This window comes from Diplotaxodon limnothrissa, linkage group LG15 (genome assembly GCF_057381915.1).
Source record: "Diplotaxodon limnothrissa isolate DT_005_m linkage group LG15, D_limnothrissa_male_GT1.1, whole genome shotgun sequence".
NCBI classification, from domain to species: Eukaryota; Metazoa; Chordata; class Actinopteri; order Cichliformes; family Cichlidae; genus Diplotaxodon; species Diplotaxodon limnothrissa.
Genome location: NC_140610.1, coordinates 21,642,184 through 21,657,195, shown reverse-complemented (window position 1 = coordinate 21,657,195; position 15,012 = coordinate 21,642,184). Strand labels below are relative to the sequence as shown.

Here is a 15,012-nt window from a genome sequence, read left to right as displayed (position 1 = left end):
GCATGGCTTCTAAAAAAAAAAAAAAAAAGTTTAACCTGTTACAGAAACATTTTCATTGCTTTTGAAACCAGTAAGCTGCTCTGCTTTTAGTCTATCCACTTCAGGAGAGAATAGAAAACCGAAAAACTCCATGTCATGAAGTCAATCATTGCCAGAGCAGAACAATATATACAGGTTAAGACATCCTCAGTAAACACACTGCAGATGATAGCTTTTAGTTGGCTTTGATGGTTGTGTCTATCCAGTCCTTAAACTTAGACACTCGAGCGTAGACACCAGGTTTCATGGCATTGGCGCAGCCCAGACCCCACGATGTGACACCCTGCACGACGAACTTGTTCTGCTCATAGCACACCAGAGGACCACCGCTGTCACCCTACAGGAGGAGAACACATGTGTAGAAATAACTACAGTTTTTGATTATGTTTAAGTTAACAGCTGCTGAAACCAGCCTAAAAAAGAGCAGGAAACACGAAGGAAGTTGGGTTTTTTCTGCATTATTGTGTAAGCAATAAACTAGTGCATATTTGCCAAATAAACAAACTATTTGGAATATTAAAAATCTCTTTCTTAGAAAGTAAACATATTTGTGTTAAAATGATGGGGGTAAAAGTGAGAATGGCTCAGGAAATAAGCCAAATACCTGAAACTACAAAAACAAAACATTCGTATTTAGTTATTTCCCATCCATTTTAGAAGCAACACAAATTTTCTATGTCTACAGTCCACACTGTAAATATTTGGGCTTGTTTTTCCATGTTTCCATGTCTAATGAATGTGTATGTTTAATCAAAATATGTTTGTGCCAATACTGAAAGTGATGTGTGCTGTTTAGCCTTTTTAACACACAATAGACAAAGTCAAGTGTTTACTTAAATCCTCAAGAGTGTTGATGACACTCTTTGCAGCCATACAAATAACCTTTGATCTTTGTCTTTAAATTGTGCTACTCGGGTTGACTGAAATTCTCCAACATTTCTATAATAATTTTCTGGAAAGAACCCCAATAACTCTGGCAAACCAAAGAACTTCCTCTGTGAACTTTTGCAGAATCACCTGACAAAAAATGTCTGATCTTTAACCTCCCAGCTAAATAGTGAAAAGTCTGTTTGTTGCTCGAGTGAAATTGATGTTTGAATGACACAAACAGCTGACCACTGCATTCACCAAAGTGAGTTTACTGCTTTCTGTATGCTCCATCAAAGCAGCTCTTTCACCTCACACACTTGAAGAATTTTCAGTATTTGAAACTGCTTGCCTGTTGAGTGCTACATGTAAGAAAGGACAGCTGTGAAATATAGCCCAAGCCGGTTTTCCCCAAATGCATGTGTAAGAAAGCAAATTCATAATATTTGATTCTTATATTTTTCATTTGCATAGCCACATCATTACTCCTCATACTGTTTGACAACTTCAGCTTGAAAGATGTCAAACTATGAGTGACCTCTTTTTAATTTTCTTTTTCAAGGACAACATATCCCTGCAACAAACCCTTGCAACTGGGTACGCCATGTTAAAACTGCCATTTTTCCCACACAGTTCTTTGTATGTTGATGTAAACCTATTCATATTAAAGCTACGACTTGGAATGTTAATGTACTCAGAAAATCCTTACTGTATAAACCACATATGGAAGAACGGATGTAAAAAGTTAAAACAAGTATGTGTAGTTTTAGCTGGACTAACAGGTTTTATTTAATATAATTAAACATTCGTATCAAAAGCATAAATTACCTGTTATACAATCAGATTTTTCCAAGTATTGGATTATTGTACAGTTCCACATGCAAGTTATTTGATTTTGGTCATTTTATCTGTAAATTTCACAAATGTCAAAGCATCTTTGAGTTTATATTAAATTACATTAACGGGCCATTCGATCCCTATACAACCGTTGCAAGAGCTTGGTTCGCATTGCCGGCAATAAGTCGGACTCGTTCCCGGTGGGTGATGGGCTCCGCCAGGGCTGCCCTTTGTCTCCGGTTCTGTTCATAATTTTTATGGACAGGATTTCTAGGCGCAGCCAAGTGGCGGAGGGCTTTCGCTTTGGTGGCCTCAGAATCTCATCTCTGATTTTTGCAGATGATGTGGTTCTGTTGGCTTCATCGGGTGAGGGCCTCCAGCTCGCACTGGAACGGTTCGCAGCCGAGTGTGAAGCAGCGGGAATGAGGATCAGCACCTCCAAATCTGAGGCCATGGTTCTCAGCCGGAAAAGGGTGGAGTGTCCACTCCGGGTCGGGGATGAGTTCCTGCCCCAAGTGGAGGAGTTCAAGTATCTTGGGGTCTTGTTCGCGAGTGATGGGAGAAGGGAGCCGGAGATCGACAGACGGATTGGGGCTGCAGCTGCAGTAATGCAGACGCTGCACCGGTCCGTCGTGGTGAAGAGGGAGCTGAGTGTAAAAGCGAAGCTCTCGATTTACCGGTCGATCTACGTCCCTACCCTCACCTATGGCCACGAGCTGTGGGTAGTGACCGAAAGAACGAGATCATGAATACAAGCGGCGGAAATGAGCTTCCTCCGAAGGGTGGCTGGCCTCTCCCTTAGAGATAGGGTGAGAAGTTCGACCATCCGGGAGGGGCTCAGAGTAGAGCAGCTGCTGCTCCACATCGAAAGGAGCCAGCTGAGGTGGTTCGGGCATCTGACAAGGATGCCCCCTGGGCACCTCCTGGGTGAGGTGTTCCAGGCATGTCCCACTGGGAGGAGGCCCCGGGGCAGACCCAGGACACGCTGGAGAGATTATATCTCTCGGCTGGCCTGGGAACGCCTTGGTGTTCCCCCGGATAAGCTGGAGGAGGTGGCTGGGGAGAGGTAGGTCTGGGCCTCTTTGCTTAGGCTGCTGCCCCCGCGACCTGCCTCGGACAAAGCGGATGAAGATGGATGGATGGATGGATGGATGGGTGGAGAATAATTAACTGTTTGAATTTACTATAGAAACATTATTACTATTACTAAATTCTATGTTGAACTGTTGTAAACAAATGAAACATTTATATATCTGATTTTTTCAGTCATTAGTTTCTGGAAATCTATTAAAATATGTCAGGTCAGTAAGATGAAGTAAAACACACACATTTTATAAACATTCCCCAGTTTTCATAGGTTTGTGTTTTTCATACCCGGCAGCTGTCCGCTCCTCCCTCGATATATCCGGCACACATCTCGTTGTTTTGAACTCTGCCATTCAGGTATTCTGGTAGATTACACACCTTGTTCTCGATAATCGGAAAACCCTCTTCTTTCAGGACACCATCGCCTCCTGTACCTGCCAACACACCTGTGTGCAATTACCTTCCTCCTCCTCATGGCCATCATCATAAGATGTGTAGCAATACATGTACAGTGGAGTTGACCAAACTGCTAAACCTCCCTGTCCAAGATGTAATGTGTTTAATTAACAAAGAATCATTAATTAGAAATTATGTTCAAAAATAGTAATTATTGCTGGTCGATATAGAGCCACAGTAAAGCTTATTGTTCAAATCCTGCCACTTGCTGGTGAAAGGTTTTCATTGCACTCAATGATTTTCCTTCTGTGTCAATCATCTCTACATTGGCATTTCTAAAGTGTGCGAATGAGTTTTTCAGCTTACAGTGTATCATGAGTTGTAAAGCAACTGTGAAAACATTTCAAACATTTGTTTTAAACATTTTCTTTAATCAAGAACAAAAATGCTAGAAAAAGATGTGAATGGGTATCACTATAGCACTAATACATCTTTGTTAGGAAAAAACTAACTTCAAATGAAACAGAAGAAAATAAAACTTGTGAAACAGTGGCTATTATCAACAAGAAAATCCTGCCTACTTGATGTCCCACCTATGTTTATGAGGACCAGATGTGGCTTCAAACAAACTTTGATTAAAAGCACATAAACGTGTGATTTGTATCAGTTTGCATCAGTCAGTTTTTACTCTGTCATTACAATAAGATCCACAGACATTAAAAAAAAAGCACACATCTATGTGACGTACCTTGAGTCTCACCCCATCCAGTTACAAAACACTCTGCTGTACTGGAAACTATATAGTCCTTTTCTGGGAGACAAGCTGGCTGCACGTTATCATTTATTATAGCAGGGCTGAAAGAAATGCAAATATCTTTAATGGCATTCACAAGATTAAACTCGTGTCAACAAGTTACTTATTTTTCTGCATACTCCGTTCCAAAAAGGTTGGGACACTGAGCCAAATGTAAATAAGTTAATATCACATAATATAATATAACAATTTTAATGCATGGGTGTTACCATTTTATTGCTAGTATGTATCATATTGTTACCAGTTTGTCACTAAGCTATTGCTAATTGGTTTAACTCATGGGGATACTTTTGCTCCTATATTATTACACAATTACATACATTTTAATGTAATATTATTCCAGTATGATTACTCTTCATACAACATAACACTTATACATTACTTCCACATTATTGGCTACTCGTTTCCACCTTATTACCCCACTATTATGATAGTATAAGCAAGCTGTAATAGACGGTGCTACCCATTCACGGCTAATTATAGATGAATTTGACTGATAGCACTATTGTTTTTTTTTTTTCACACTTTCTTTTCATAGATATTGTGATAATTGTAATATCAGATGGATAACTAAATAATTAATAGACAGTATCTGTATGCTGGATTAAAGTATGAGAGCCTGTTTTCTAACAAGTCTGGTAGCTGAGTCTCAGTGTTAATACTTTCAAAAACACATATTTCATCCATGCTTCAGTCCTTCAGGTTAGCTAAGATCAAAGTTCAGATCTGCACCAAGTTGTTTGTGTAATATCATTAATAGCTGACCCAGGATGATTAGACCCATACTGACCTCTCTAGTTTAAGCAGAGCAATATCTGCTCTGTTTGGTCCCATTACTATTTTCTCAAGTCTCCTCTCTTGTTTCGATGGCTCATTGCCTCTCTCCGTGTGGATACCCAGGAATACCTTGTAGGCTGAAGGCCAAATGGAGCTGGTGGAATAATCAATCACTGTTTGAGTTATTGCAGAATTTGATTTTAATTGTTAATGGTGGTCCTGTTCCTACCTCTCAAAGCAGTGAGCAGCAGAAAGGACCCACTGAGGGTCGATCAGAGTTCCTCCGCAGACATGTTTTCCTATACTAGTAGAAAGAGAAACAGGTGTTTGTTTCACAATGTACAGACGAGATGCAGCAGCAGCTTGCTTTCAAAAACAAATGAACTAAAAAGTGAACAGACAAACAAAACCCAGGCCAAAATCAATATAAAATACTGTAACATATCACTATTAACATTCAATGTATTTATTTCTATAACTACAAGAACAAGTCTTTACAGTATTTACAGTTAACAGTCAAAAGTATTTAAATTTCTCTGTACATGTTATATTATGAATGTAAGTCCTTTTGGTGTTATTTTCTCACCTGGTTCGGAGGCTGATTTGCCAGGGCCATGAGTGAGGATTCGACACGCAGCCGCCGACAAGACGACTAAAACAACGTTTTGGTTTGATTACTGGTGTTCCGCACTTCATTTCAACTATAAAGCAGTAGTTCATTGTCATGAATTCTCAGAAGATGAGTGAAACAAAAACACTGAATTAGTTTAAACTTTAAACTTTATAGTCTCATTAGCAACAAGCCAATGGAAAAGTTTGCACAAAAATAGGTTTATTAATCCATTTTACTCACTAAATGGATTTTATCTGGTATCTCTAGCATGTCTTGGTTAGCTGGACAATAATTCAGCAGCACCATGTATTGCCTCACAGTGTCAAAGTCATGTGCTGGGATCCATCAGCTGGCTGTGTGAACATGTTCCATTGCATTTTAGGTTACTGTAGATTAAAAAGACTGGACATCTCTATGTGGTAATCCTGCACTTTTTACCCTCTGAAATCTGGGACAGGCTCCAGTCTCCACACATTATTGAGATCAAGAGATTCTGCTCTTTTGGTTTGGCTTTGGCTCTTATGGCCTCATTTAGCATCACTCTATGCCTTCTATTTAGGTATAATTTAACAAATACGAATGGTTTGTGTTTTTGTAAGCAATTTTTTACTGTTAAATTAAGTTTTACTTTTGTGTATTTACCACTACTGGGGAGAACAAACATGGGGTTTGAGGCCTGGACAGAAGTGTTTTGTTTTCCAGAGTGGAAAATAGCTAGAGGTCAGTGGGTATCATCTCAGTCAAGTCCTAATCTGTTTGTCTGGGGTGATTTGTTTTGGTTTGAATTGCAAAAAGCCATGGTACACCTGCAGCAGAAGTACAGCTGCACAGACTGTTGAACAGTTCTGAGAAGTATTTTTAGGTTTGTTGTTGATCCTGCTCTGATGGATATTTTCATATGTGTACCTGGCCTGTATCACTGCACTCACTGGCTTTAGAAAGTCTGCCCACTACCATCTTTCCCATGATGGTATGATTGTGTGTCTTTGCACATAGTGTGCCGATCAAAATAAAGTTCCAACTCTGTCTGCCTGGATTCTCAGCAGAGCTGAACAGGATTTGGCTCTCCCAAACAAGTCAGCTCTTCACATTCACTTACTGTCATTTGTCTTTATCTTTAATTATCTGAAGTCCAAAGAGAAAAAAATATTTATTATCATCACTGGCACCTACTAGCTGCAAAGAGGTATTAGTCCTATTTCCACTTCTAAATAATGGGATTTATAGTAGCATGATAGAGCGGTGCAGCATAGATAGAGACAGAGATTTTTTATTGTTGAGACAATGTGTGAATTTCTCTGACCAAAACAATATTTGTTTGATAGTTGCTAATCTCATTGAACTAAGTGAGATATTCACTGTTGTTAACATGGTTAGAATACCAGAACACATGTGGATAGAATCAGACCCACCATAGAGTCCGGTGGGTGACACAGGTTGAGATGAGTGAATAGAAAGCAAGGGTTACTACAGTCTGCAGTTCAGACTGAGCATCATTCATGCTGATAGAGTGGTTAAAAAGGTTGGTAGATGGTAACAAATTAAAATAAAACACACTGAATCTGAATGCCAACACAAACAATGTTCATATACCACAGTCAGGGATCTGGCAGTGTTCCCATATCCTGTCCCTATCAGTAGTGTAGCACCACGGTCCAATTATATCGTTGTCTGGATTTCTGCAGCTCTGATAGTGGACAGAGAAGTTAGAAGCTAGAAAAAAAATCTGTTCTTACCACAAAGAGTTTTTATTGCAACACCCACGCACTTACATTGCCGTCCAGACCCTTGGTGGGGTGAGTCTCTGGGGTGAAGCTGATGTGACTGTGAGGAGTCTGAGAACTCCACGCCTGGCATGTCACACCATTCGCAGTAACAGAGGTTGGACCTCGGTATGTCGCTCCATTTCCGATCTTGCAGTCTAAAACAGCCGCAGCGAAACAGGGGAAGTAAATGAAAGGTCAAACAAACTGGCAAGGAAGCACAACATGTGACACTTAAAGCTGATTCACCTTTTTCCGGTGGAGTCTGGATGGCAATGGAGGTGATGTGTGGCCGAGGAGAACTGACTTCTGAAGGTCTGACAGAGCATCTCTTCAAGTTGCAGTGCTCCCAGCGGACTGCGGGGTCTGTAGTGAAACACCAGGGAGCTTGGTCCCCGTCAGGGTTCCTGCACAGATTCCCTCTGAGGTCCCTGTTGTAAAAAAAAAAAAGCCCCTGAAACTTTAAGACATCAACCTATTAAACAAGATATTTTTATAGAGTTATAGAGTTACATATAGAGTTAAGCCCAGAGAGGGGGCTTAATAAATAGATGGATCTAATTGGGGTTGGAAAATTTGTTTTTTGGTTTTTTGCCAGTCAGAATTCTGACTGCTAAAAATTTTCAAAAATTAAAATTCATGGATTTTACCACATAGGTTTAAGGTACATCTTCAGCATACTAACATTCTTCTTGTATGTAGTGATGAATTCCTGGTTCATGTTTGTGTTAGAATATAGGTTTTTTTTATAATTTTTTCCCCCTCTCAAGGTCAGCTGTCTTATCCTCTTGTGTCATCCTGTTGTGTTAGCCATAAAAACTGAATGTGTTTAATGCTTACGCATCAGGGTAGGCTTCTGGAGTTTTGTAATGTCTGTGAGGAGTCATGGAGCTCCAACTTTGACATTCTTTTCCACTGATGGTCTCTGATGTTATGCCCCGATAACTGAAACCGTTCCCTTCATAGCAGTCTTCCTCATTTGGGGGGATCACTGGATCACCTGCAGCAAGGGATATTGAAAGGGGGGAGATTCACTCATTTTTGAAACACAAGGACGAGATAGATTAACTAACACTATACCTTGTGTGCGTGCAACCCCACACCGTGGCACGTTGCAGTACTCCCAGCGTTTGCTGGGGTCAGTTGTGTAGCACCAGGGCATCAGTTCATTGTTGGGGTTACGACAGTAGTTATTATCCAGACCTCTGACAAAGAAGATGAAAACATATTTGCACTGAAAAAATAATTTTGAACAGATTTCTTCTTTCTTTTCTCATATTTTTCTCATAAATGTTACTGAATAAATTCAATGAACATTTCAAACCATCTAATGTAAAGTAATATTAAACATTTTCTTTTTTGTTCTTTTTACAGTTCTTTTTAAATAAAAAGTATGCAGTGTTTACTTAATATAAAAATAAGTCAAAGGAGCTTGCAAAGAAAAGCATCTGGACTTCTTTAAGTTACTTGAAGACGTTTCACCTCTCATCCGAGAAGCTTCTTCAGTTCTAAGGTCAAATGGTGGAGAGTCCCAGATATAAACCTAGTGGGAGTATCCCCCCCACAGAGGGACAAAAGGACCCCTGATGATCCTCTAATCGCCTGAGCCAAGGTGTGAAACTGGGTGTGGGTCCCAATCAGCCAGAGTTTCGGGTGAGCTCATTGTGAAACCTGGCCCCACCTTATCATGCGAATTCCTGAGGTCAGATGGCCCAGGATGTGAGTGGGCGTTAAGACGTCTGGGAAGGGATCTCAAAACTGGATTATAGATGGCAGAGAGTTGGTGTCGTAAACCCCCGCAAAGATGGTCGCTCACAGTGGACATAGATGGCTTCTTTCACTCCTCTTTCAAACCATCTGTCCTCTCTGTCCAAAATGTGAACATTGGCATTTTGGACAGAGAGGACAGATGGTTTGAAAGAGGAGTGAAAGAAGCCATCTATGTCCACTGTGAGCAACCATCTTTGAACAGAGGCGGTGGTTTACAGACAATCACACACACACACTCCTCATCGGACGGACTCTGTTGCAATACATCCGTTTGTCATGGACCCCACCGGTAACATTTGAACTTAAAAAGACTAATCTTTTACTTGTTCACAATTTTATTTTTATTCTATTTTTTTGCTACTTTGGGGGAAATTTTTATACTTGAAGTTCTGTTAAAACCTGTTGTAATCCTGTGTTGTTCACAAATTTCTTTTAAAAGGCTTAACATCACTGAAGTACTTTTAAGCCACACAACAGTGTTTGTCTGGTTCCTCTGCTGTTCATGTACCAGAGCTCTAAGGGTCGTTCTTAATCTTCTGATACTAGCCCAAAATTACTCATATACAGTACCAATGGATAATAATAATGGATTGCATTTATATAGCACTTTTCAAGACCCTCAAAGCGCTTTACAATTCCACTATTCATTTTACAAGACGAACTGCCAACTCTTGAGCCACGATTACCCTAATAACCAAGGTAATGACTCCACGTAGGTGCTACACACACTAGAGCTGAAAACTATTGACAAAAACTCCCACTAATATTTGGTTCACCACGTTAGGATGGACATTAATTCCTGGATACAGCTCTTACTTGCAAGGGTAGTTTTCTGGGGACTGGTTGTGTTTATGTGGCACCTGAGCCGACCAGCTCTGGCACGTTTTGCCAGACTCAGTTACAGCAATTGTTCCTCGGTATGCTACACCTTCCCCGGTGACACAGTCGACCTCTGGGACAATGGTGGAAGGTTCAGCAGCTGAAGACGGAAGAAAAGATGTATTTCATGTACAATCCAGCAAAAAAAGAAGTGAAGCATATTGTCTGTATTTTGTTGTCTTTTATACTTTCTTACAACTTCATTTACATAAAGTCTCCTTTAGTTCTATTCTTCCTTTTCTGTTATTCATTTTACTTATACTTTTAAGTAGTTTCTGGCAGTGGATGATGGTAGCTTGAGTTTATCTAAATATATATATTTCAATGTTTATTCAACATGGATTTCTGAATGGGCTGTTGTGTTTTGTCTACAAGCTGCTGAATTGGGATTTTGCCATCAATAAAGAACACCTGAAATAAATGTTGCCTGCTTAACTCTGCACCTTGATTGGATTTAATCATGGTACTTAAAATAGCAGGTCACTATAACATTAGTTGAACTTGAATAAACTGAATTTAAATACTTTGCTGCCTGTAAATAGATTGAGCAACAAAAACTATGAAGTTTGAATGTCTGGTTTCATTGGAACATGAATATATTTGTTTGTCTGCAACAACTCTTGCACATGACATTCTTAATTTATGACCATCATGCTAATTGTGTTGCAGAAGAACACGCTGGGCAACAAACAACAGCTGTGAAAGGCTTTTTGTGGTTCATTAATGAGGAAACATTTAAAAATGGAGACTTACTGCAGCGCGGTATGGCGCAGTAGTCCCACCGTTTGGATGGGCTAGTGGTGAAGCACCATGGTCGGGGATCTCCATCTGGATTTCTGCAGTAGTTCTCCTCAAGATATTTTTGTGGTAGACTGCACAGAGTATAAGAAGAAGTATCCAGAAAGTAATCCAGAAAAGGCTTGTTAAACTCACAAAGGTTTTGCACTTACCTGCTGGGATGGTAGTCATGGTTGTGAGGTTTCTGAGAGTCCCAGCGTTGGCAGGTGAAGCCGTTTTCAGTGGTGGAGATTTTTCCTTTGTAGTCCTCACCATTGCAGACTATACATTCCTCTGGGAAGGAAAATCCCTGATGTATCTGATATGCTGGGCCATGGATAGCAGATAATGTTGTCCCAAATTATATATTAGTATTAAACCAAATGAAGACCATTGAATGTAAAATAGCTGCTAGAGTATAATTAGATATGTGTGTGTGTGTGTGTGTGTGTGTGTGTGTGTGTGTGTGTTACCAGAGCAGCTGGGTACGTTGCAGTGCTCCCAGCGTTTCTGGGGGTCAGTGGTGTAACACCAGGGTCCCCCTTTGTCCCCATCAGGGTTTCTGCAGAAGTTGGACTCCAGATCTGCTCGTGGGTGGCTCTGTGGCATGAAACTGCAGCAGAAACATTAACAAAAATTAATGTAATCAATAAAATACAAAATTTTATTGATGACTTATAAAGCACTGAATGGACAGGCTCCAGAATATCTGTCTGACTTACTGCAGCGTTATATGCCCTTTAGAGCTCTTAGATCTTGGTCACATCTAAGTCGAGACTGGTTCACAGAGGTGACCGGACGTTTGCGGTTGTGGCGCTGAAATTGTGGAATGATTTACCTCTCCACATTAGAAAGGCCCCGACCGTCAATCTTTTCAAATCCAATCTTAAAACACATTTTTACTCATTGGCTTTCAACACTGCATGAGAGTTACTATCTATCTACTTACTCATCTGTTACCTGGTATTCGTTATTTGTTATTGATGTCGTTTGTTATTGATGTCATTTGTTACTGTGCAATTTTTATGTTTGCACAGCACTTTGGCCAACATTTTGTTGTTATTAAATGTTCTATAGAAATAAAATAATAATAAAAAGATAAGAAATGGTTAAGTTAAATCAGTTGAATACATACTTTGGCCTGTGTGGGTAGCTTGCGTCCCATCTCTGACAGACCTGTTCTGATTTTGTTCTGGACTTTGTTCCTCTGTAATCTGTTCCTATCCCATTTGCGCATTCTAAGAGATATTCTAGAAAAGAAAAGAAAAAAGAAACAACAGGACTCTACTATTGTGTTGTATTCAATCAGATTGAACCACAGTAGTGTTTAACTTGCAATCCAGCTCCACTGTGTTTGCAGACACAGTCCAAACATCATTGATCATGACACATTGGCTAAAAATTAACCACAATGTTAGGAAAACTAAAAAGATCACACAAACCAGAGTAGAACAGTCACCAGAGACAAAGAAAATAAAATGCAAAAACAGACATTTCAGTCTTATATCACTTATATCAGGAATTTGAAGATCATTACCGTTTTTTTCATATAAAGCTGTGTTTCTTCTGCGCATGATATTCTCTGTTTTAGAGTTTGCAGCTGCTGTCCAGCACTCGCTGTCGTTTTCATCATACATAAAAGTCCTGTTTTTAAAAAAAGTACATATGTATATAAATGTAGTGTGTGTGCGCACTGTTTAATACCCAAGATGAAAACAATTGGGAGTGTGAGGTATGAACTTACCTGCATGTGAAGAGGGTTTCAGTGTTGCATTTGGTAGCACATTCGGCCAAAGTGCTGACTGAATACATTCGTTTATTCAGTGAGAGGATCCATGCCCCTTCAGTTCTGGAGTAGCCCTCTATCTCAGTAGCACCAACTGCAATCATACACACACACAAAAAAAATCCCCCAAAGCTTTATTTATTAACTGATTGATTTGTTAGCTTATTCTTTGCTGTTTGCCTGAACATTTCCAAAATTATTTAAGCTTCTGTTACATTACTGGGATGTAATTAAGGTAGATAGGATAAAAAATGTAAGAAAAATCACTTTCTTTTGTTGATTTGACCTAATCTTGAATCAGAAAGTCTACATTATTAGTTACACTGGTGGATACTCTTATTAAGCATGTCGAAATTTTCAAATGGGGATGTCAATGTATTTACAAATGATCCTACTAAGGAAAAATTCACGCTTCCGATTCCTCTAAACACTAGGTTTCAGGATTTTTTTTTCTATTTTTTCATTCTGTATGATGGCATTGAGAGTTGATATCTCTATTTTGGTCATTACAGCCACACAGGTGTGTCTATTAGCATAGAAGCCCCGCCTACCTCCACTCAAACCTTCTGTTTGCAAGAGATAGTCAATCAGATAAAAGACAGCTAAAGAAGGTCGTTTTAGACCATAGATGGGCTGAGAGAAATTCCATCCATTACATCCATTATATAAAACATCTTTGCTTTGAGCCCACAGTTAACATCATCTATCAGTTGTAGACATGAGGTTTAGCTTTAAATTGATTATTCAATGCTGTCTGTTCTGACCTGTTTCCATTACATTTATGTGGCTGTGTGAACAAAAACTCTGCATTTAAGATCCTAATACATATCGATGAGGCACTCTCACAGTGAATCCAACAACTGCCTCTTCAATGGCTATGATACATTTATTAATAATTATCATTCAAAGATGAATATCTTACCACTGCAGAGCAAAGCTCCAAGGAGGAAAGCTGCTGTGTTCAGGTCCATGGTGAGACCCTAATATGATCAGATACCTCCTGGTTTATTGTTGGACTTCTTTTAGCATGTTGGGAGGACCAATAGGACAGCTCAGTTATTAGTTAATCATTGTCCTGACAAGGACAGCAAAAGGGCAGCAGGTCGAAATCCTTGTTTATGAGAGATTTTGGAGCAAAACAGAAGAAAAAAAATGTGATTAAAAACACAGCAATTTAATTATTTTCTGCTGCATCGTTATGAAACACAGCTGGAGTGCATGTAACACCTCAAGAATTTATCTGTTCTCAGATGTAACGACTGGCCTTTTGAACTAATTATTCTTCGGCCAATCCTGTAAAGTTTTGGAAACTTTGACTCTTCAGGTAGCACGTGAAGAAGATAATAAAGGTTTATTATCTTAATAAAGGTTTATTATCTTCTTTTTATATTTCACTTTCATCTCTTTTGTATAACAAAATATAGGCTAAAGGTTTGAGTCAAAGCAAGAATAGTTTTGTGTCTTTATTATTTTTTGTTTTGAATTCTGTTTGGTTGCAGTGTTTATTTATTCATTTTAGTTTAGTTTTTATTAATTGAGTGATAGGGTGTGACTACTTTATCATTGACAAGATGTTGCTGTGCAGCAAATAATGAATTCGAGACTGTGGAAAAAACCCAACACTTTCTGTTTCCTGGCTATGTCCATCTTTTCTATACAGTCTATAATGGCGTGGAGGCAAAAACAGGAAGAGGCAATCTTTCTAAAACTGGCTGGATGTTTGAAATCTGTTTTATTAAAAACTTAGGAAGATGAGACGATTTCTTATTATAACCAAAGAAACACAGCCTAGTCTTTGGAATTAATCAGGCTTAATTTAATTTTGTTCAAATCTGTGATATAAGCAATTTACAAATATGATAGAAGTAAGAGTTGAGAAATCTTACATGAGCACAACAAACAGCTGACCTTACATGTGACATACACAAGACAATGGTAGTAATGTTTCTGAAAAACAAAGCATGTAACAGAGGACAACTCATGAGACCATATGATCATATGATGATCCCAATGCTACCTAAGAAAGGTTAAAGTAAGAAAAACACATCCTATCAAAACCCTCATAATAATAATGATATTTCAGTAAAATCAGGGTTCTCCACGCAGCTTCCAGCTTCAGTCTAATTGTATCATAAAAGTCAACAATCAACTGTGTGTCATTGTTTCTTTCTACTGTGGTGCAGGAATAGCAGACACTGCCATTTACAATGAAAATAGATGAGAAGTTGCTTAATATAAATGCACTGACAGATCACTGCACAATAGTAACATTTTTAAGGACATGAAATGTACATGTCTTTAACTGAACCCTGGTTTTTCTGAAGGACTTAGAAAATGCTCATAACCTTTATTAATATGAAGACCATTCAAAGGTGGTTTTGATCAAAATCACTACATAGAAAATGAAAATGATGGTGAGGATGTGTTAGTAACAATGTCAAGTTTGAATAACACACACTGCACACTACAAAGATGCAACAATTATAGAAGGAAGAAAATACATTTTTTAAGTATTCATAAAATTTTTTCAGGTGTCAGTCTTTTAGAAGTCAAAATATTTTGGCTGTCATTTAAATGTCTCTCTTTGAAGAATTAGTTTTATAATGTA

The 15,012-nt window shown here is 38.9% G+C and overlaps 1 protein-coding gene across 3 annotated transcripts; it reads right to left on the bottom strand.

Annotated features, from left to right (window-relative positions):
- LOC146617458 (plasminogen-like) lies at nt 1–13,392 on the bottom strand. 3 transcript variants are annotated; one of them, XM_085373445.1, is made up of 19 exons: nt 13,327–13,392; nt 12,363–12,498; nt 12,156–12,262; nt 11,754–11,868; nt 11,092–11,231; nt 10,792–10,945; nt 10,595–10,713; nt 9,779–9,941; nt 8,273–8,397; nt 8,033–8,192; nt 7,442–7,623; nt 7,202–7,350; nt 7,023–7,116; nt 5,403–5,468; nt 5,046–5,115; nt 4,830–4,970; nt 3,974–4,080; nt 3,118–3,263; nt 1–376 (listed from the first exon to the last, which is right to left on the bottom strand). In XM_085373445.1, the coding sequence occupies exons 1-19, from the start codon at nt 13,373–13,375 to the stop codon at nt 215–217; spliced, it is 2,385 nt and encodes a 794-aa protein (XP_085229571.1). In that variant the 5' UTR covers nt 13,376–13,392; the 3' UTR covers nt 1–214. The 3 variants fall into 3 exon arrangements, with proteins under 3 accessions (XP_085229571.1, XP_085229569.1, XP_085229570.1); XM_085373443.1 differs by having other exon boundaries at nt 2–376; nt 5,046–5,120; nt 5,403–5,517; XM_085373444.1 differs by having other exon boundaries at nt 2–376; nt 5,046–5,120; nt 5,403–5,517; nt 10,792–10,912.
- Nucleotides 13,393–15,012: the final 1,620 nt, after the last annotated feature.

Coding starts and splice junctions, on each gene's coding strand:
- LOC146617458 (XM_085373443.1), bottom strand. CDS start 13,375: ATGGACCTGAACACAGCAGCTTTCCTCCTTGGAGCTTTGCTCTGCAGT. Junction 9,942..10,594: donor CTGCGCCATACCGCGCTGCA/GTAAGTCTCCAT, acceptor TTCCGTCTTCAG/CTGCTGAACCTTCCACCATT. Junction 5,121..5,402: donor CAAATCAGCCTCCGAACCAG/GTGAGAAAATAA, acceptor TCTTTCTACTAG/TATAGGAAAACATGTCTGCG.